The sequence below is a fragment of the Seriola aureovittata genome, chromosome 4 (genome assembly GCF_021018895.1).
Source record: "Seriola aureovittata isolate HTS-2021-v1 ecotype China chromosome 4, ASM2101889v1, whole genome shotgun sequence".
NCBI lineage: Eukaryota > Metazoa > Chordata > Actinopteri > Carangiformes > Carangidae > Seriola > Seriola aureovittata.
In genome coordinates this window covers 17,813,088-17,834,594 of record NC_079367.1, presented here as the reverse complement: position 1 = coordinate 17,834,594, position 21,507 = coordinate 17,813,088, and the positions used below count along the sequence as shown (strand labels likewise).

Here is a 21,507-nt window from a genome sequence, read left to right as displayed (position 1 = left end):
AAATTTATACGTCCTTGCGTCAGAGGCAACGGCGTATCCAAGGCGACAGAACGCTACACACACACACGCATCAGACCTGTGGATAGCACATGGTGTCTGCCTCTGGTTTTAACCTAAATATCTCATTTTAACGTGGTACTACTGGCTATTTGTGATATTTTGAACAGCTTTGAGAAAGAAAACGTGTTGCCTGCGTAATCCATCACATTTATCAGCATTCATAGCTAAAACTTAGTCACTAGTTATGTCCGTAATTTCTTGCCCTCACACCATCGTCCTGCTGTTATCGCTGATTCTCGTTATTTCCCCTTGAATGTAGGCAGTTCGCCTGCGTTATCAGCCATTCACCTCAAAAATTCCCCATCATGAACAACTTGTATCGACGGAGTTAGTCATCCCGGTTCAGCAGCACAAACACCGGTAACGGCAGCTCGGATGGGACACGGCGTCCTCCGTGGATCCTCGTCTCTGACGTTGTTGTAGCGCTGACTAATAACTTGTTATCCCCAGCTCTTCCCTTTTTTCTCACGCCTTTTCGCACAACGGCTGTAGCTGTAGCCCTTACACAGCAGCATGCCCGCCTCGTGACATTGTTTGACATCACAAGCACAAAACGTAGGCCTTGTATTTTAGATTTTCATTCATGATTTGCCACCCGATTTTCCCGCATTTAGCCTGTGGAGCAACCCCCCAAGCCAACCTCCCACCTGCCACATTGGTGTCCGCATGTAGGCTACAATAATGAATCACTTTCTGTTCGCTGATGTTTGCGATGACAGACGCTGATTTCCGTCACTGCTGCCCACTGTCCATGTCAGAAACAGAATCACACTTCTGTTTACCAAATTATGTTTCTCTTTTGTGCTCAATGGGGCTGCTGCCGGTGTGCTCTGTGACAGAGTCCTGCCTCCACTCAAATCCATAGATATGTAAATCTAACAATCTAACTAAACTATTGGGCAGATTCTGTATACAGTTTGAGGTTATTTCTCAACTTCCATTAGATTCACACTTGTCACCGTGCCTGACTTCAGGTTTCTGACACAGATGAAAAGGAGGCTTTCCCCCTTTAGACGTTAAGCTCTGAAGCTCCAAGGACTCCCGAGGGCGTGTCCTGAGAAAGTTTTCAGCAGGATTTCCCTTGCATGCCTGACGGGATTCCGTCCTGGAGTGACATAGATCTCTGGGTGTTGCATAAATAAGCCATTGTATATTCTCTGATGTGTTTCAGAAGATATACATGATATTTAGACTAACTACAGTGGCTATAGAATGTTGCGTTTTCTGTTTATCTATAGATAATAGCTAAAAATCATGTTTAAGTCCATATATGTGCTGTTGATTTCAGTTTAACTGAACACAACAACACTCCACAAATGCTTACACATGGGACTGTAGATATTATAGGAATATTATAATGTCTTCTCTTGACGTAGCCATGACCCAATGTTCCAATCCAAATATACACCTATAGATAGTCCTAAATAGATACTTTCCATATTTATCACTCTGAAGTTTCATGAAATTTCCTTTCAGAAATTGTCAGACGGTGAGAAATATCTCGTGCCTGTGATTGTATAAAAAAAAATCTATTATTACCCGTCGGCGAGGTGAGCTTCTGGTCCATTTCAGTGGGAGAGGGATTCCCTCAACGTCACCAAGGAGACCAAACACAACACCAAAGCACAAATATGGGCATGTACGTCATCAGCGGAACTCCGAGGCGGGACTTAGACGATAGAAATGCCTTGTTTCTACCTCGAGGAGGATCGATTCATTCATACGACAAGATCTGCTACTGTGCACCGCAATAACAGCTAACGTCCTCCGGCGTACCGTGGACGGACTTCATGGATCTATAATCGAATATATGCCATTCGGATAAAGGAGAGCGTTAGAAGGATTTAAAGCTAAACGAGAGGACTTCTTAACAGAAAAATTGGGACACTTCCCCCTAAACGCGGGGAACTGGATTAAGCTTCTTCATGCAACTTTTTTGGAAAGAAACCAAGAGCATCTCAGTGGGGAATAAGAAGAAGATCAGCAACGGTATGTGTCTTTATTTGGACGATATACAGTAGCCTACGGCGTGTTTGAAGTAAATATTTGCTTTAAAAATAGCGTTTTTGAGTGGGTCGGGAACATCTGTCTACCGCTGTCCGCCAGTCTATGCTTATAGACATACACATCGTTCCCTGTGGAAGTTGCTTCCACAAACACTCTGCTGTAGAGTTTTCTTCAATGATCAATGATGGCGGGATTGTCTAACTTTCAACCATGATCAAAGTAATTCTCTGGGTTTTGTTAACTGCATTGCCCATAACGTCAGTCATTCTCTCCCCACAGTACCTCTCCTTTAGTAATCTTCTTGTGTGTGCCGCTGCCCTGCCGCTGCAGGTGACATCGCGCTCTCTCCGGTAACTGCAGGTGTCTCGTTCTCTCTCGGTCCCTGCGGGGAGATGTACCAAGGGTTCCCCGGCGACCCCGACAGCGGATCCCGTGGAAGCTCGTCTCCATCCATAGAGTCCCAGTGCCTTTCCTCCGTGGACTCCTTCGGGAGCCCGCCGACCACCAGTGCTCCGCAGGTATGATAGAGTCAAGAGACTATCAATGCAATATAATGCATGGTAGCAAATGTTAGATGCTGATGTTAAATGTTGTTTTAAAAATAAGCGAATGTTACAGCTGTTCCTTAGTTTATTTATTTATAAATGCAACAAGTTTGACTTATGGTCCTATATGCACTGATGGACCTGTGCTGCCAATATAGCCTATGGATCTATGGGACTAATTAGGGTATGTGCTTCTGCTAACATGTTTCCAAATAAATAAACTGCACGTTGTGATATATATGGTCTATACATTATAGATATTAATAAAGAAATGTAATGTTCTTACATATTCAGTTTCATATGCTATTGTTGCATACGGTTTTGGATTTGGTAGCTTATCTCCCAGAATGGGTTTTGTTTTGTTGACAATGTGCTGCTATGCTTGTACCAAATTAACAGACATATAAGCTAATCTGAGATCTGCATGAAAGTGGCAATAAATCGTAAAAAAAAAAAAAAAAAAAGAAAGAAAGAAAACCGAAGCTAGGCTATATACTCGGCGTTGTAATTGTACAATATATATAACCTAGGCTCTTAATGGGACTATTTGTCCTTTATTTGAATTGGACATTAGTGGTGTTATTAATGGAAAGCACGTATAGGAACCCACTAAGCGTGTACTACTGTGTTCCTGCAGTCAGATATAAATAGTTACGCTATGTATACCAAGGATTCGATAGAAGTTTATGTGTTGCCTGTAGTATCCCTGGTAGCGGCTCTCAAGCTTTGACAACGTGCTCGGTTTACAGCACGCCGCAAAACGGATGACAGCGTTCTGGAACTCTCCTACGTAAGCGCTGAAGCCCTGCCCCTCCTTCCACGCTCTCTGTTCTCCTCTCACAGGCCTCGCCGTGACGTAAATGCTCGTTCTATTTTGGAGTGCTACGTCGCGTTGCCAAGGGGAACACCGGGGGTGTGACGGGGGAGGAGGAAGAAGGAGAGGGGAGACGCTAATTGAGAGAAACGATTGGTCGAGGTGGCTGCTTTCAGAGCCGCCTGTCCCAGTCTCTTAACACGCTTTTGTATGAATATAAATTAAAGTCCACGCAGTCCTCCTCGGGTCTAAAATGAAACAAAATAGACAAGCGACAGATTTGGGCTTTTTATATGTTCTAAACTGACATAGAAATCAAGTAACACAGTATCAAAACTAGTGAATTAGAAATCAAGACTTAATGCCTATTATTTTTTCCTTGTCTTTACTCCTCTAATTATGTTGTTGATAGTTGGATACGCTGCGTTTTTTTCCCACACTTTAAAAGATCGCATTGTGTATGTATTTGTTCCAGCACCACACTGAAGCTGTATAACACTTACATTGAGTTAAAAGAAAAGGCTTTATTTTAAATCCCCATATTTAGCATTTCTAGACATTATAGTCATTTAAGAAATGATTCAAAACACACTATATTGTAGTGGTGCAGATATAAGTGTTTGTCATTACTGACAATATAGTAAAACATAGCTGTGATCATGTAAAATATGTCCTCATTGAAGACGTTATGATTGTTGTTGAATATTGTACTTGCTTACTCTACACTTATAGCTGCTTAAAACTATATTATAGTGTGTTATACACCATTTATTAAATGTTTGTATATCTTACAAATGCTAAATAGGGGGACTTAAAGTAAACTGATACCACTTCAAATAAAATTTTTATTCCTGAACCATTTTGCCATGTCATGCCATGTATCTTTCCTAGAATTTTAAATATTTTACAATTTAAAGTAGGATCTTGGTTAGAATTTCTATACAGTGCATCTGTAATAATGCAGGAATAACCTAGTTCCTCTAGGTATTTCCGCCCCTGTCTCTCTAAATGTGTTCACTGACTTACAGTGGTTTTACATGGTGTGTTAAACTCTACTTGTTAATGCGCAGGAGTGTGTGTCAGCGGGAGCTGGCTTGAGCATTGTGGGCAGCGGGCTAGGGGCCAGTATTGGAGGGGAGATGCCCGGTTCATTTGTGCCCACCGTCACCGCCATCACCACCAGTCAGGACCTGCAGTGGATGGTGCAGCCGACCCTCATCTCTTCCCAGGCCTCTGGTCAGAGTGGGTCCACTGGCACCACAACCATGACCCAGCCAGTTTCACTGGTTGACCCATATGACATGCCAGGCCCCAGTTATTCTTCAAGGTCTGGATTCACTCCTCCAAGTTCAGATACTCCAGGCCCAGCTCCGGGCCCTATCCGCCAGTCCAGAACCCGCAGCCGCCGTTCACGAGACGAGTCTGTGAGTGACGATGGAGATGTTGGTGTGTTAGTAAGTGTGTGTGCTTGAACGGTTTGTTTGTTGACCCTTGTATGTTACACATGAAATGCAGGTTTATGCAATGTTAAGCAGTGATGTGTACAAACACTTTCAGATGCATGAACATTGAACAAAAAAGGGCACCTCCCTGTCTGCTGTAGGCCGTTGTCACAAAACCTATTAAACAGGGATTAAATGAGGACAGTGTGGAGGGTTATGTGGGAGGATAATCTGCCAAATGTGACTTATTTTTGGCATAATTGGTGTCATTTAGGGTAATTATTCCTTAGCTAGATAAAAGATAGCCTACTGCCAGAACATGAGGGAAAAGTTACATTTTTTCTTTGTAAAAGGGTAAAAGAGAACAGCTGGTGTAGTCATCCTGCCTGCCCACCACTGCCCATTAATACAATATAACTACATTTTCAAGAACAATCACAAAATTTTTGCCCTAATCCATTTTATTTTTTCTCTTCATCCTAGCTAACACCTGAGGAGGAGGAGAAGAGGCGTGTTCGTCGAGAGAGAAACAAACTGGCGGCCGCCAAATGTAGAAACCGCCGACGAGAACTCACAGACAGACTGCAGTCGGTGAGCTTGGCCTTGTTATAGCAGCAAGAATGAGCAATGATCATAATTACATACATACAAGTTGCCTTGCATAGCATTTCCGATTGTGTTAATAACTGTCTGCATGTGTGTTTAAAAGAAAGAGGATTGTGGTAACGGGGTGTTTAGCTGTCGTGAAGACAATTATAGTCCTCAAGACAGACTATTGGACCTACAGTATTTATGGCTTAATTAACAAGCTCCTACAGAAGCCACCTTACATATACAGCTGCAGATGAGGAAGGCACTTCTACTGGGGTGGGCACATCCACCTTCACAAACGTGAAGGCGTAGCTAACTCTCCTGTCCTCTCTCTTTCCTCTGCACATCCTCTTCCCTCCTCTACTCATTTACCCACCTTTATCTTGCTCCCCTGCCCCCTTGCCCCTGCTTCTTCCATTCTCTGTACCTGCCCACAGGAGACAGACATACTGGAGGAGGAGAAGGCGGAGCTGGAGGCTGAGATCTCGGAGCTGCAGAAGGAGAAGGAGCGCCTGGAGTTTGTCCTGGTGGCCCACCAGCCAAACTGTAAGATCCCATATCAGGACCAGCTTCAGCAGGGCTCAGCGCAGCTCCCTCCTGTCCAGTCCCAGCTAGCTCCCCAGACCTTACAACCTCCCGTCTCCATTGTGGGCTTGGCTGTGAAGGAAGACTCTTTCTATCTGCCTCCTGCCTACACAGCTCATCCGGCCTCCACACAGTCCCAGCCTCCGGTTCAGCAGCAGCAAGTCCAGCAGCAGCCTCAGCCAGGGATAATGCAGGAGGTAGAGTTTTCTAGTTCTTTCTATGGCTCAAGTGAGCCGGCATCTGGCGGGCCGTGCCTTATGGCCAGCGACAGTGGTGGTGGTGGTGGTAACCATGACGATGCGGCCATTGGCAGCTACAACACCTCATACACATCTTCATTTGTGTTCACCTACCCAGAGGGAGCCTGCGGGGTCAGTGCCAACCAGCGGAACAGCAGTAGCGAGCAGTCATCTGATTCCCTGAACTCGCCTTCTCTGCTGGCGCTCTGACTGACCGACAGACACATGCGCACACATTTTAACACGCACATACATTATGCTCGCTGGAAGTAAAGGCTGAGGCAAGTACATGCACAGTGCCAATCAGTCTCACAGATTGAGACGAAAAAAAAAAAAAAAAAACAACCAATCATTTGTATGTGATTGTGTTGAAGTTTGCACATTCTGAAATGCATTCCAAATAAGAGCCAAACAAACCCTTAAGATTGTAACATTGGGCTTAAACAATAAACCAATTCTTGTTTTGTATTATCAAGTACCTGCAACTGGACAAGATAAGTGAATAAACTAAGTCCAAGTTGCCGGTTTTAAGTTCTCTGAGTTAACAGATTAATTCACATTGAATACTCTCAATCTTCAACATGTACAGCACATTGATACCATAAACTCACTTTACACTCCAACAAGCACCAGTGCCCCCACCTTGTTCCCTCTGTCGGTTGCCCCTTTTCCAGTGCTCTTGCTCTCATCCTTTTCCATCCTTTTCTCCCTTCTTCCTTTTGCTGAATGTATTTGTGCCGATCTGAAATAGGGACGAAGGACACTTTGTGCAGGGTCTTTTCTTGTGGGAGGCAGACTGCTGATGTCTCGCTCACCTCTAACTCTTCATCTGCTTGACTTCCCTCTGCTTCTTCATTTGCTGCTTGGACTTGGCAAGTTGAGGATCTGTGCTTCTTTTCGTTTTAAAAAAATTCTTCTGCCGTCTGCCTACCTGCCATGCGACCCATCTCTACCCATCTCTGTTTCTCCTCTTCTGTCTCTGTGTTTCTCCCTCTCTGAAGTCTTCAACCTCCGAGAGCCCGAAGACCCCCTCCAGCCCTTGGGACCTTGAGTGAATGCCGGCCCAACTAACACGTCCTTTTGCACCCTTTCATACAAGGACATGGACGCAACCCCCAATACAGAAGAACCTTTATCTTGGAGCGCATTGCTCAAAGAGGATCCTTACAGTGAACAGCAGCTAAATACTTTTAACACATGCACATAGACGTGTAATTGATGAACCCAAAACGCAAGACGGATGCCACTGTCTTCTGCTGAGCCATGTTTTGATGTTCACACGATGAAGATTAGACCCATCTTATGTTGTGAGGAGGGTTTAAAGTGAGGATGGAGAGAGATTTTAGCGGGAAGGGAGAAAGGATGTGCAAGCAAGCTGGACAGACACAAATGGAGAGGTGATGGACAGAGGATGACTCCCATCCTTAACATTGATTTTTGGAACCAAATGTAAGAGCCAAATGTTAAAAAACAAAGCAAAAAAAGAAAGAGAAAACAATCCTACTCTTGCCAACTGTGTGGAAGGGTGACCTCAGTAAAAACACCTCCATACCGCAGAGCCTCATCACCCTGGGCCTACATGCTCATATTCACACCATCGCTTTCAAGTCTCTGAACTGAAGATACAGACGTTTTGTTGCATCGCACCAGCGAGTGTTGCTCAGAATCAATCAGATGTGAACCGATGCCTTTATTTAGAGGAGAGACATTTTTGTAGTGATTCAGACAACCTCTAAGCATTGGGCTCAGGGGTCTCTGTACCTCCCCTTTTCTCTCAGCGGAGACGAGGCGGGGGTGCATTTATTGTGAGTGTGTCCACTCTGAGGCACCTGGCCCGTTTATTTCTTTCTTTATTGAGGTTGATGTGGTGAGTGAGCACAAAGCAAGACCTGGAAACAAAAAGGGGAGAACACGTGGGCTGATGTTGTGGAGTGAGCGTCCTTTCTTTGCCTGTGAATTTGTACAATTTGTTTTTCCTGTATGTTTGAGTGAGAATTGTTATATATTTTAATGTTTATGTTTGTTTGTTTGTTCGATTGTTCTGCAATGACCTCTGCTTTCTCTTGTACTGTTGCCATTTCTTGTTTTTTATCTTATTTTATTTTATTTTATTTCTTTTTTACTTTTCGTTTTGTTTGTTTTTTTATCAGGAGATTTCCTCATAACTGTTACTATTATTATTGCATTGTAAGTATTGTTTCATTATTTTATTGTATTTTCATTTGGCAACTTCAGAGGCATGTTGTGCACTACAAAAAAATCTAATTATAAATCTATATGCATATACATATATACAGGTAACATGTATATATAAGTGTATGTACAATGATTGTAAAGTATGAATGTCTGCAAATCTAAATGGGATATTTTTGTCAATGAAGAACAAGATAAAATGTTACTGAGGTTTAGTTTTAAAATGAATATTTTTCTAAAGGAACAAAAAAAAAAAAGCTATATTCAATTTAAAGTACTGCCCTGTCCCTCAACATGAAGCACGATGTCACTGCCTCTATCAATGTGTATTTATGTTTTATAAACAATATAAAGCACTATCCAGTTACATTAAATGTATGTTTATAATTATGATGTTAGAAGGTTGTGGTAACGCCTTTGTTTTGTTTGTTTGTTTTTTCTCTGTGAGGTCTGTCCCAAAGCTACTGACACCTAATGCCACTTGATCTTTCGCAGATGCAAAATGAGGAAAAAAAAAAAAGGTGTGATTGAATGTCAATACACATATTAAAAGTGTTCGGACTACGACATGATGACTAAACTGTTTCATTTAAGGACAAAGTATTTCATACCCAGTATGCATTTCTGTCCAGTATAAACATATCACTCAATAACATTGTTATTTCCTAACTGAAATGTATGTTTTGAAGGATAACTGCAGCTTTAGCCTTGATATAAACATTATCATGTTAAAGATTTTCCGTTCTTGTACTCAAGCAAGTTGTCTTAATTAGTTTTAAAAAACTTATTGTGATTGTATTTGCTGGATAAGAGGCTTTATTTTCCATAAATAAACATGTTTATTCAAAGCATTGGCTAGATTAATGGTATAAATCTTTGTTCAAGTGTGGCTCTTGGTGGTCAGAAAGTGGGCAGACCTCATTTTTTAAACGTTGAATAAGGACTGTGTTTGTACAGATGTTGGAGATGCCTTTTGATTTCTCTCCAAATGCAAATGTGATGAGAATATGTTCTGGTGTGAGAATAAGCATAAAACATATTCAATAGTTCTCATGTATATAGGTTTTTGTGGTGCTACTTATAGTATACTATAATGACGAGGCAGTTTCACATTGTATGGTGGAAGGTGACACAATGCTGTTGCAGCGGCTCCAGACAAATGAACACGCTGCTTGTCTCATCAGGACGTTGTATTCTGAAAGGAAGCCAATAACAGTGAATTCCCTGGAGCTGAAGCTCTGAGAGCCCAGTAATTACTCTGTGATTTCATCATAGTTTAATATCAACTGCCTGCTACATCTTTAAGTGTGCTAAACAGATCTCAGAGGGCCCTTGTACTGTACCTACACTCCACACGTATGCCCCTGATCACCACACAACATATTAGACTCATTCTTTCATCTAATTCCTTTGCCTTGGATTTAATTGAAGTTGTCTGAAATTGCTTTAAATCTTTTTTCTGTAAGGTTGCAATTGTAACTGAGTGGATAATGAATTGGAAAAGGTGACAAAGAAGGAAAAGGAGAACTATTGAGCTACCAGTTATAAGACAGAGAAACTGTCTGCACCTACCTGTACTGTACAATTGCTATGTCAGCATTATCTGAATAAGAGCTTTCCTATTTTTCTATAAGGTGAATGTTGCTATGTATTTCTATTTTTCCACAAGTCCCATATATGCTCTGATTTCATATTTTCCCTGGTATGACATGCAATACTTATTATCCTCTTGGATAAACATAATGTAGCAAATCATGCAGTGATCAAACTGACTGCTACTATATGTCAAGTGTGATGATGTATTGCTTTAATTATCCATTTTTGTTACAATATTAAAAGTTATCCTTAATACTTAATATTTAGTTTTGAGACAATCTCCAAAAATTGTGTTACAATTTATCTAAATTTCTTTTTTTTTCAGTCATTGATAACTTGCAAAGTTCCTCTATGTCAAAAAGTCATTGCTGTTATTACAAATCATTCCTTTTCTCAATGTTTCATCCATTTTTTTCTGGGAGCAAATGTCTCAATTTTGTTTGTCTCCCTTTTTGCTGTCCTCTAAAACTTCATATGACAAAGTTTTCTTTCTCGGTTTCTAGACTGCAAAAGCTGGGTGAGCTGTCTCCTTTAATGATAGTTTGACCAAATACTATTCATTTCCAATTTGTGAAGAAATTACATAAATAAACAACATATTCTAAGGTGCATATGCCTTGTTTTTAAATGCTTGACCTTCACCAGTCTGTTTGACCTATGCATCCTTTTTTGCAAATGTATTCTTTTTTTTAAAGATACCATCTTTGTTATATTAATTGTCCAACCAAAATGATTTACAATTACATAGCCTAAAACAGAGAAAGGCACAATTGATGAAACCAGAGAACATTTGATATTTTTGCTTGAAAAATTACTGAAACAAATCAGTTAAAGCCATCAGTTAATTTCCTGTCATGTTAGATGTTTTATGTAGCATTACAAGCCCTGAACAACAAATGAGGGCAGAACTTATTTTTATGCAAATTTCAGGCTTTTCACGCATTTAAGTGGCTATAATCAATATTTTATTTCGATAATGGCTCATTCATTATGATTGTATGTGAAAAGAGATTTTTTATAGTGTCTTCTACCTCATTGTTTTGGTTTTACGGCCCACACTTTTATTTTTATTCTGTCACAGTATGCTACCTGCCCAGCAACAAACAGCAGGTGGACAAAATTAGGAGCTAGCTGGTAAATATGATGGATCATAGTGGCCAACGAACCAGATATTTCCCTCAGGAATTGGGACAGACCAAAACATAGTGAATATTAAATTTACATTCTTCAGGTGGCCAAAAACATGACTCCAATAACAAGGTTGCCATGTCATCTTTGTTAAGTGACTGACGATAGTGTTGTGTTCAGATCACTTCCTTTTCCCAGTGGTCAAAAAATAGTTATGGCAGACATGAGCAGATTAACCTCCTAGGGGCAGGCACGGATTAAGAATGCAGAGGCCCCTCGCCCCCAATCCGCTCTTCTCACACTTGCAATCCAAGGTTTTCAATTACAGGTCCTCAGCAGAGGCTGTTATCTGTGGGAAACACCTGTAGCTTATTCGGGATTTACACTGACAGTCTATAGCTTATGATCACAACCTGAAGGAAACTGTCATCAGCTGTAGATTTATTCTATCATACAGGATTTACGATACATGATTGTAACAATACTTTCCTGGGCCAGAAGCAACAATATCACTGTATTAGTCAACAATGTGCAGCTGAATGGGATACGCTACACAAACACAAACTGCCCACCTCCACCAATACAGTTCTATGATTCAGATCACACACACACACACACACACACATATGGTATTGTATCAATGATATAATAGTCAAATGTTTTCCAAAACCAACCAGTGTCAACTAGTTCTTATTGTATTAACACAACACCTTGGAATGAAAAATTCAAATAGAATATAGGATACTCCATAATGTATGAATAATAAGATAAGAGAAAGCCTCCCTGATCTGATGGTCTTCTTTCTATCTTTTCTCCTCAAAAACTCCTGCACTGTTATTAAAGTCCAGGTCTCTGACATGTTCTGACTCTGTTGACAGCATTGATAAAGAGTTCAAGCATTGTTGCCTCATAATTGCTCTGAGTTCATTTTTAATTTTCACAATGAAGGAAAATATGTATAAAGTAATAAATTGTGGCTCCTCTAAGCTGGTAACCAACAGAAAGCAACTAACCACGGACTAAAATACTGACAACCTTAACCGAAAACAGCAACAATAGAAATTGAAACACACAAGATTGAGCAATGAAGGAAATCGGCAGATATAGCTCTTTTGTGGTCATAACTCATGAGGAGAACAACCGAGGATATAACGTGAATCTACCTACTTTTAAACGGACAGAATAAGGAATAAAGTGATCGGTCTGTGTCGCTCTCTAGTGTCCAAAAATAAAAAATATCACCGGAACTTTTTTTCCTCGGTTTCCGGCTCTGGCGGATGTTGCGTCACGGAAGCAGACGAAACCGTTTGTTGTAAACATGGCGTCCGTGACAACAGGTGAGAGCATAAAGGCCCGGCTTGCCGACCTAACCACTTGACAATAGTTAAATTATTTATGAGTTTCACTGTTAGATTTGGTCACTGCTTGATTTCGGAACACTATTTTACAGCCGAAATAGCTTACAGTGGACGCTGCAGATGGCCGGTAGCGCCTTTTAGTTCATGGCTGTAGCTGCGGCTAAGGCAATGCTAGTGCAGAATGCTAACACTAACGGTGCTAACACATAGCTGCCTTTAACTTCTAAAAGCAAATCGACAAGGGAGAAGTGTTCACTCACATGTTGGGTACTTTAATGTTTGAATTGGTGAAATTGATTGGTTCTTCCTCCCGTGCTATCATGAGCTAATCAGCACTGTGTCTACATCACATTTGCGATTCAACATTACACCCGGTTCACTTTGTTAAACCCTAAATCTAGTTTGTTAAAATTAGTAGTGTTAAAATTAGGGCTACAACTAGCGACTATTTTATTTATCGAACGGCTCACATTTGTTAGGCTGGCACCAGAGAGTGTTTCCCATTTTTACTTTAAAATTAGCAAAATGATTATTCATGTATCAAAATAACTGCCTCTTAATTATCTATCTTTGTAATATCTTAACATCTTAACTAAATATCCCTGAGAAAAAAACAAGACATTTGAAGCTGACACCCGGGACTCAGAGAAACTGGGAGGAATATTTTCCACTATTTTCTGATCAAATAAGATATTCGATAATGACAATAATAATTATTTGAAGTCCTAATCATTTGTGGATCTGTTCTGGTTCTGTATTGTTCAGGCATCAAAGTGCCAAATGACAATTTAGCCACCATGACCACCATTCGTCTCTGTAACTATGAGATCATAAGTAATAGCCCGAGCATGTTAGTCAGAGGCATTGTTTAGACAGCTGTTGTGCTCCCTTCACCCTGTATCTGATACTCCAGCCACAAGACGTTTCATAATTGGTGTTATAAATAACCTCCAGCTGGCCATGGTCAGCATGTGTTAGAACTCAACATGCTGCTGTCTCCTCAGGTTAACATCACTGGCTTTTGTGCCAGGCCTCTCTCCCACTGTACAGTATCACTGAGAACTATCATCAACACTATAGCCTTGTTTGTTGTAAACTTTGAAGAGGCCAGTTCACTAATAATATTATCACAATTATTGTGAAAATTATGAACAGATTAGTCAATCAGAAAATTTTCACTGTTTTATATCATTGTGAATTGAATGTTTGAGGTTTTGACTGATGGCTAAACTAAAGAAGCACATTGGAGATGCATCTTTGAGTTTAGGGATTGTGATGGGAATTTCCCAACATTGTAGATTGATGAATAATCTAAGAAATAATATTGAGATTAACCACCAAATGAAGGAGTCATTAGCTATAGGATTTTATTTGAATTAAGTGAATTATAAATATGTCAGTGATTATGTCAGTTGTTGAATGCTCTTCAATTCTTTGTTGTGTTATTAAACTCCCCTTTCCCCCTTTTTTTCTTAAGCCACCTCAGAGTGGATTCAGTTTTTTAAGGATGCAGGGATCCCAGCTGGCCTCGCCGTTACCTATGCAGTCTCCTTTGTGGACAACAGGTAACCTAAAGTCCCTATTTCATATCCCTGTTATAGTACACTCAGGCCATCTGCAGGTTGTAAAAAGTCTTAAAAGCATTGAAATTAGTTTTCTCAAAAAAAAAAGGTCTTAGAATGAATTAAAGTTGTAAATATTTTCTTCTGCCTGTTGTATATAGTTATAAGAGTTATAAAATGTTTTGTAATTGGTTGCAGGCTGATGGAAGATGCTATACACCTATAAACTTGTGTGATTGTGATTGTGGCAGCAGTGGAATGTGCTGCAGGAGGCCGTTCAACCCTCAAGGGTTTCAGTCTCAATCTCAATTTATTTTTTATCATTAGACATTAAAAATTAGTTACAGTATATACTGCAAGGAAGTACTGAAAAACAGCTGTAATATTAATTCTATCCATATTGTCCCAACTTTCCATTGTACTTTATTTTGGCTGGTATGATCATAAAACAAGTGTTAAATTGCAATCTAGATGGTATAAAGAAGTCTTACATTTAATTTGGGCAACCCTGTCAAAACCCTGACACTTAAACCCCACAACTGTGCTGTGATCATATGCACTTCATAATTTCCCAAACATTTGTTTTCTGATTGTTTATCTCACTGCAGAATCCAGAAGAACATGCTGATGGACCTCAGTAAAGACATCATGATGGACCTCGGTATTACAGTGATTGGTGATATCATTGCCATTCTTAAACATGCCAAGCAGGTGTACAGGCAGGTGAGATCACACTTAATGTTTTCATGTAATGAAATGTTGTAAATGATTGACTGTTAAAAATCAACTGGATGTACATTAGAATGGCTTTAAATTTTGAGATTGCAACTATGATTGTATGACAGGGTTGGACGGTATAACCATGAACCACTGGCTCAAAAATATCCACAGCCACAAACACAAATGTCCTGTTGAATGATCTGACATTTATAGAGTTTGTTTCTAATATGATACTGTACCAGAGTGTTTCAACAATTAACAGTTGTCTTTTAAGTAATATAAATATGCAACAGTAAAAATCAGGAGAAAATGTCGTGTTTATATCTCCTTCAGATAGATGCAGTAACAGGTGAAGATGGGTCAGATTCACTGCCTTCTGGTCAATGATTTTGCTGTAGAATGCAAATTTAACATAAGCCTTAATGTGCGTTCCTGCCCTCCCATCTTCAGGACATGTGCAAAATGGCCACGGAAGCCATCTCCTCAGGACAGACAAGCGTTCAAGCTGAGCTCAGAAGAACTGCCAATACTCGTAAGTAAAAGTGTCTAACTTTTTTAGATAAAGCATTACATGGACTGTGATTGAAATGTCATCAACTTTTATTTGGATTGCTGTTTTAATTGAGGTTTAGCTGTTCCGATGGCTTTAAAATGTTGTCTATGATAGCTGATTAGACTGAGGGCGTGGACCTGGCTTTAACTCCACCAACAAGTCTTTATTTCAAACCACATTTTTCTGATGTACTCGCGGGAGCGAATGTGAATGTAGCTCCAAAACAAATGATATAAAAAAAGAGACAAATCACAGTCACTACATAAACAGTAAAACTAGGCAAACTGCTGTAACTATTATTGCATTTTTACACAAAAATTAAATAAATAAAATAATTAAACTAAAATGATATGAAATTTGTATATGCAGGAGATAAATGCAAAGCATTTAAACAAATTAACCAAAAAGTTAGTAAACCAAATGCAAGTATTCCATAACAAACATACAGTTCTTATTTGTTCAACATCTGCAACTCACACACTCAATTAACCCAAAAAAAACCTTAAATTATATACAACAACATTCCACTTTAAACTATAGTAGAACTATAATAAAATCGGACTTACGTAAGCTGTGTGCCATGTGACTGTGAGTGTTTAATCTAAACAGTAAAAGACTACAATTATCAGAGGTAAAATATCAATAACATTTTTTGTTGTTTCAAATTTAAACAAAACAATATACTTGTCCATGGCTTATTTATTTGTGCATAAATCACCCAACCTACTACATAGCTTTCCTGGGGTGACACAGCAGTCTAAGCCATAAATCAGCCCAGTCACAAGCAATATAAATCATCAGCAGCATCATAATATAGTATGTCTGCCGTAATGGAGCAGATGAAGGAGAGCCTCTCATGGCAGCTGCCATGATTCAGATCTTGGGCCAACAGTCAGTCAATCCCCATAGTCTCCCATGTTGAAATGCCCATCTTTAAAGCAGAAATAAACTTGTTTACAGCCTGGTACAAATAACGGTTTTGGTCTGTACAGCAAATTTCTTCCTTCCTGACAACTGTTCGCGGGCAAATTTGTATATAACTCACCTGTTTACATTTTATGAAGGCTTGAGGTTATGGAGAATTGAGGGCGTGCTGCTTTGAGTGACAGGCGGGTAAACATATGCTTGCCGCAAGCCGGCATGCACCCAAGTCTTGGCTCGACACACACCCTTCCTCTTCGCCCATTTTTGTATTAGCTGGGCGTTCAGTGGAGTCAGGTACTGGCAAGATGGCAACGACGGAACGGCTGACTGAGCTTCAAAACCACTCTTCAGACACCTGTGGGTGATGTCACGGAGGCTACGTCCATCTCTATTTACAGTCTATGGTATTGTCCTGTCAGATAGATTATAAAAATTATAAAGTTAAATTATACCACAATTCTTTACAAAGAATCAAATTTCTCTCTCTTAATTGTGATAAAGGTGTTCACATAATGCATTTTACTCTGATTGGGCTTTAATTCTGATGGAATTTTGTTTACAAACACACAAACAACAATATTTCATACATAAGATTCCTGTTTGCGGATGCAGTTTCTATGTCGGCCATTTGAGTGGGACAAACAATTGATGTCAGTATATCACGCACTCTTAACAAATTTTTTATCAATACACTGGCACCATTTATTGATGTTTTTTAATTAAATGTACAAGTGCACTGAATAGATTTTTTCCCATTAAGCCTGTTACCAATTTGTCCTGATAAATTGTTGTTACAACTGAGTTGTTTTGTTGGTGCCTATAATGATTAGGTGCACTGGTAGGCTGTCAAAAAGAGAGATCGTAAAATTTAAAAGAACCAAAATACGTGCTGCCACACATGCAGCAGTAAACCATGGATATTAATACACGGGATGGGTTTTGAGGCAGTCTGACTCTTCAATGATGGAATTGTGCATTTTCATATATAATGACTGATTGACAGATTGTTTTCTCCTGATCTTATTTTGAGGGTTGGCCTAAAAAGGGCTAAAACTCTGCACAAATATATTTTTACAAGCTAATTTTGTCGTTGTCATGTCAGATCATAAGGCCTAACAAAGGGTAATTGTTTCTATTAGAAAATAAATCAGCCTAATCTCATATTAACACATCAAATTGGATCACTTAGTTTGTTGGCTCTACCTCACTTCTTAACATGTTCTTTTTATGCAAACTTTTAATTTTGGCATTTTAAAAAAAGGTTTGATGCATTTCAGAAGACACCTGTGAAACCCAGCTGTCCTCTGATCTCATCTCCTCTCTAAGAATGTTTTTGTTTTTTTCTCAGCTGCCACTCGTATGATCGCCAACGCTCTGAGCCATGACTCCCCACCAGCCACTCCAGCCCGTCGACCTGACAACCGCCTCTCCGTCACAGTGTCCAACATGCAAGCAAACAAGAATAGCAAAGCAGGTAGATTCTACCTTTCAATCCCCTAATTCTTGTCCCTCTGGAGGCATGAGTCCTTTTTACCCCTGTTTAACCCCCGTGTGTCCACCACTTTGTTTGTCAGTAAGTCAGCCAGCCGACGAGGGGAATGGTTTGCCAGCAGTGAAGCGCCGGCGAGTGACAGCTGAGATGGAAGGCAAGTACATCATCAACATGCCCAAGGGCACCACGCCTCGTACACGCCGCATCCTGGCCCAGCAGGCCAAGAAAGGTAGGCCTGACCCAGTGGCCTTGCCGGCAACTCGCTCAAATGAGGCTGCTCACTACAGCTAATCAATACTAAACATTTTCACGGACCTCTTTCATACTAAAACTGAATCGGGTGACTCAGGACTGATAAACAGGGTGTGTTCATTCTTTTCTGTCATAATTGAATCCCCTTACTAATATTACCCACTGCACCAACAATCATTCCCTCTGTCAAACTGCTTGTTTTTTCCCTTGTCGCGCATCATGTAGATTGTACCCAACTCTAAAATCTCTGATTATGATCTTTTGTTCCATGGCATGAATTCTCCAGTGGGCTCTGTCACTGAAAAGAATTACAACACTGTATACTGAGCATCATGAAAAAAACCATTTTGCTCCATGTCAGGTTGGCTTCTGTAAATTGAGGTTTTAAATGCATTTTCATTAGAAAACCTCAAGCTAGGTCTTTAAACAGCAACTAAAATAAAAACTAGATTTTTTTTTAACATAGAATGTGCATGGACAGATTTTTTTAACATAGTATTTGCATGGAGATAATATAATGTCAGTCTCATTATTCATAAAGCTGTTAAAACTAAAGCTTTGCGTTCTTTTTAATGATTTTATCCTTTTTTTTCTGGTCAAATTTTGGCAGCTCAAGGCTGCAACTTAAGCTTGTGGAAATAAATCATTCTTTTGACTTCGTCATAGTAAGTGTAAATCTTGTGAACTAGTACAGCTTTAGAGCTGGTAACTGCTGATAAATTTAGAGCCCTTTTTAATAAAACCTTAGAGAATCATGTTAAAGTAAGAGACTGTTCCAAACTGCAGCACTCTGAGCAGCTTTGTCTTAAAATAATGTTGGTAAACACAGAAGCAGAGATTGTAAGATATTTCTACAGCTTCTAATTCTAGTATGATCAGCATGATTTGGAATTTCTTGTTTATTTTTATCTGATTATTTTTCCTGTTATATATGATATGTATTTATGATTTATCAAAACATGAACCAAAACTGTCAAACATTCTCATTGCCATTTCTCTGTTCCGTTAAAAGGTTTGAAACGCACTTCTGTATTTGCAAGACTTGGGGCTGAATCAAAGGCAGACACAACAACAAGCAATAACAAGGTGAGACCTGTCAGTATATACCTTAATATCTCACGGTGTATTGTAAAAGTAAGTTCTGTGCTCTTAATGCTCATGTTTTGGCAGCCCACTGGTGTGTTCAGTCGTCTTGACCGAGGGGATGAAGTGGAAGACAGGTCAAGGGCAGGAAAGATGGCTGGAAACATGGATGTAGACGACCAGGATGATAGTGACGGAGAGGGCTCCGTCCTCCAGTACGCTGGCGTCCTCAAGAAACCTCCTCCCTCCCAGAAGAAAGAGCCAGCCGCAAAACCTGCTCCGACCACCCTGCGGCGCCTGGGAGGAAAGTTCAAACTACCTCCCTCTGACACTCCCAGCCCCTCGTCTTCTTCCCCTAATGGCCTCCCTCCTGCCAAAATCAGTGTGCTTCAGAGACTGGGCAAGCTTCCTGCCACACACTCAAACGCAGCTGTGTCGCCTTCACCCGCTGACACACAGGACAACAGAGTGACCAGCACCAGGCCCAGAGCCCAGGAGAGGCCGACCATAGCAAGCCCCAAGGTCACCAGCAGCACCGGGGCCACAGGAGGGGGAGGAGCAGGAGAGTCCTTGGGGGCCCGGATGGACTTTAAGGCTGTTAGTGTTTTTAAGAGACTGGGCAATAAGAGAACCTAACAAAAACATAATTATTCAGACTCTTTCTAAACTTCCTTTATAGAATTTGTATCACCACCTTTTTGCATTTATCCTGGCCACATGCAGGACTGCAGATTGTTATTAACTGTGTTTTTTGTTCAGCCTGAGTGTGTGGACGATTTTAATGCTTTAGGGTTACTCTTAGATTAAAAAAAAAAAAATAGATAATTTTTTTTTTTTTTTTTTTTACATTTTAGTTATGCTGCCATTGGAAAATTACCTTTGTTTACTCTCAAAGCTTTTAATTTAAGGACTCCAAGTTCTCTGTATATTATGTTGTATTCAGAAAACTATTTATCATGTCTCAATCATATCTGCCATTTATCGTCTTTTAGAAACGTATATTTAACTACATTTGTGAGCTTAAGGCATGAGCATGACGTCAACCACGCTGCTATGATGGTGGTTTTTATTTTACCCCGTGACTCCACATATAAAGATGCTGCTGCCTAAACTTCCCTGTTTTGAGATTCCTCTTCAAAGAATACACTTGAGTAATTGAAAAATGTGTTGATATTTGCCTGAAAGTTAAATATTTCTGAAAAAATTTTTTAAGGGACAGACGGGGAAAGTTTTCTTCCACAAATTAAAAACACAGGATGGCAGTCAGACATTAGACTAGCTATGAGGTGATGGTGAAATCTTTCTATTCTTGTTCACCTCAGAATTACCTCCTACATCATGTTTTGAAAGTAGAAAAACGTGTAAAAGTGATGAAAGGCTTCTGAACTTTTTACCGAAGACTTGTGAGCAGAAAAGGAAATCCAAATGGTCACACAGAACAACCTCTCTGAACACTTGAATCGAGATAAAGCACCACACCTCCTCCTCCTCCTCTTCTTCTTCTCTGCTTTGGGGAGTAGAAGTTCACACCTCTGAGCTAAAGACACCCAAGTCAAGTTTTCTACCATAGTAATGAACTCTTTCTAAAACCACCTACTTGAAGGCCGGATCAGTAGAGTATTGTTTATTTTGAAATGCAATGTATAGATTTGTTAGAGTTGATTTCACACAGCACAGAACCTGTTCTGCTGCATATTTTTCTATGTGGACGTTCTTGTATCATGTATCCATGTAAAGAAACTCAGAGATGCCATCAGGGGGCCACTGTACTGTAGTTCCAGTAGGTAGTTCACCCAACCCAGTATGGGTCATTCACACCTGTGTACTGTTTTGGTCTTTCAGACTTACACCAGAACTTTGTAACACTGTAAATATTTTTAAAATGTTTAAAATCACCTTAAAGTATTTTTATTGTTTTAAGAAAAAAAGTTGAACAAAGTTGAATAAACGGTCATGATTTTTTTTTTAAAGATATTGAGCAGAAACAAAGTTCTGAATTTGAAGAAAATGTGTTTGGAAAATAATTAAAAGAGGAAAAGGGTCCAAACACTTTGGCTGTTCTGTTTTTCTTTGTGTGAAAAAGACATTGGCAAGGCATGTCAGAGTTGTACTTTGCAAATCTTTTGGGAATTGACATGAAAGGAAAGTCAATATTCATTTTCCCCTGTGAACATTAAGCTGATCATTTATCAATAAATCTATTAAACACCCACTCGTCTAAGAGTGAGGCCACTGCAAACGTCACATTTGACAAGTTTGCAATGCAATGGTGTGACATTAACCACCATTTTGAAAGTGAAAAAGACACAAGACATTGTGTTTGACCTCAGGACCGGAAGGGAAGATCAGCCAATACATCACTC

The 21,507-nt window shown here is 40.0% G+C and overlaps 2 protein-coding genes across 7 annotated transcripts; both read left to right on the top strand.

The window, feature by feature from the left end:
• The first annotated feature begins 1,782 nt into the window (after window positions 1–1,782).
• On the top strand, window positions 1,783–10,681 carry fosb (FBJ murine osteosarcoma viral oncogene homolog B). 5 transcript variants are annotated; one of them, XM_056374253.1, is made up of 6 exons: window positions 1,783–2,049; window positions 2,398–2,585; window positions 4,497–4,880; window positions 5,352–5,459; window positions 5,897–6,241; window positions 7,285–10,681. In XM_056374253.1, exons 1-6 carry the CDS (start codon window positions 1,986–1,988, stop codon window positions 7,336–7,338), a joined length of 1,143 nt encoding a protein of 380 aa, XP_056230228.1. In that variant the 5' UTR covers window positions 1,783–1,985; the 3' UTR covers window positions 7,339–10,681. The 5 variants fall into 5 exon arrangements, with proteins under 5 accessions (XP_056230228.1, XP_056230227.1, XP_056230225.1 ...); XM_056374252.1 differs by having other exon boundaries at window positions 6,402–10,681; XM_056374250.1 differs by having other exon boundaries at window positions 4,497–4,850; window positions 5,897–10,681.
• A 1,830-nt stretch (window positions 10,682–12,511) lies between these two features.
• c4h19orf47 (chromosome 4 C19orf47 homolog) lies at window positions 12,512–21,191 on the top strand. 2 transcript variants are annotated; one of them, XM_056374945.1, is made up of 8 exons: window positions 12,512–12,537; window positions 14,036–14,123; window positions 14,729–14,843; window positions 15,291–15,372; window positions 17,666–17,791; window positions 17,892–17,963; window positions 19,074–19,147; window positions 19,232–21,191. In XM_056374945.1, the coding sequence occupies exons 1-8, from the start codon at window positions 12,519–12,521 to the stop codon at window positions 19,778–19,780; spliced, it is 1,125 nt and encodes a 374-aa protein (XP_056230920.1). In that variant the 5' UTR covers window positions 12,512–12,518; the 3' UTR covers window positions 19,781–21,191. The 2 variants fall into 2 exon arrangements, with proteins under 2 accessions (XP_056230920.1, XP_056230919.1); XM_056374944.1 differs by having other exon boundaries at window positions 17,892–18,038.
• Window positions 21,192–21,507: the final 316 nt, after the last annotated feature.

Excerpts from the sequence above, each read along its gene's own strand:
- c4h19orf47 (XM_056374944.1), top strand. Across the intron at positions 14,844-15,290 it reads CCAAGCAGGTGTACAGGCAG|GACATGTGCAAAATGGCCAC; the intron begins GTGAGATCACAC and ends TCCCATCTTCAG. Across the intron at positions 19,148-19,231 it reads CAACAACAAGCAATAACAAG|CCCACTGGTGTGTTCAGTCG; the intron begins GTGAGACCTGTC and ends ATGTTTTGGCAG.
- fosb (XM_056374249.1), top strand. The coding sequence starts at position 1,986 with ATGCAACTTTTTTGGAAAGAAACCAAGAGCATCTCAGTGGGGAATAAG. Across the intron at positions 2,050-2,397 it reads TAAGAAGAAGATCAGCAACG|GTGACATCGCGCTCTCTCCG; the intron begins GTATGTGTCTTT and ends CTGCCGCTGCAG. Across the intron at positions 2,586-4,496 it reads CGACCACCAGTGCTCCGCAG|GAGTGTGTGTCAGCGGGAGC; the intron begins GTATGATAGAGT and ends GTTAATGCGCAG.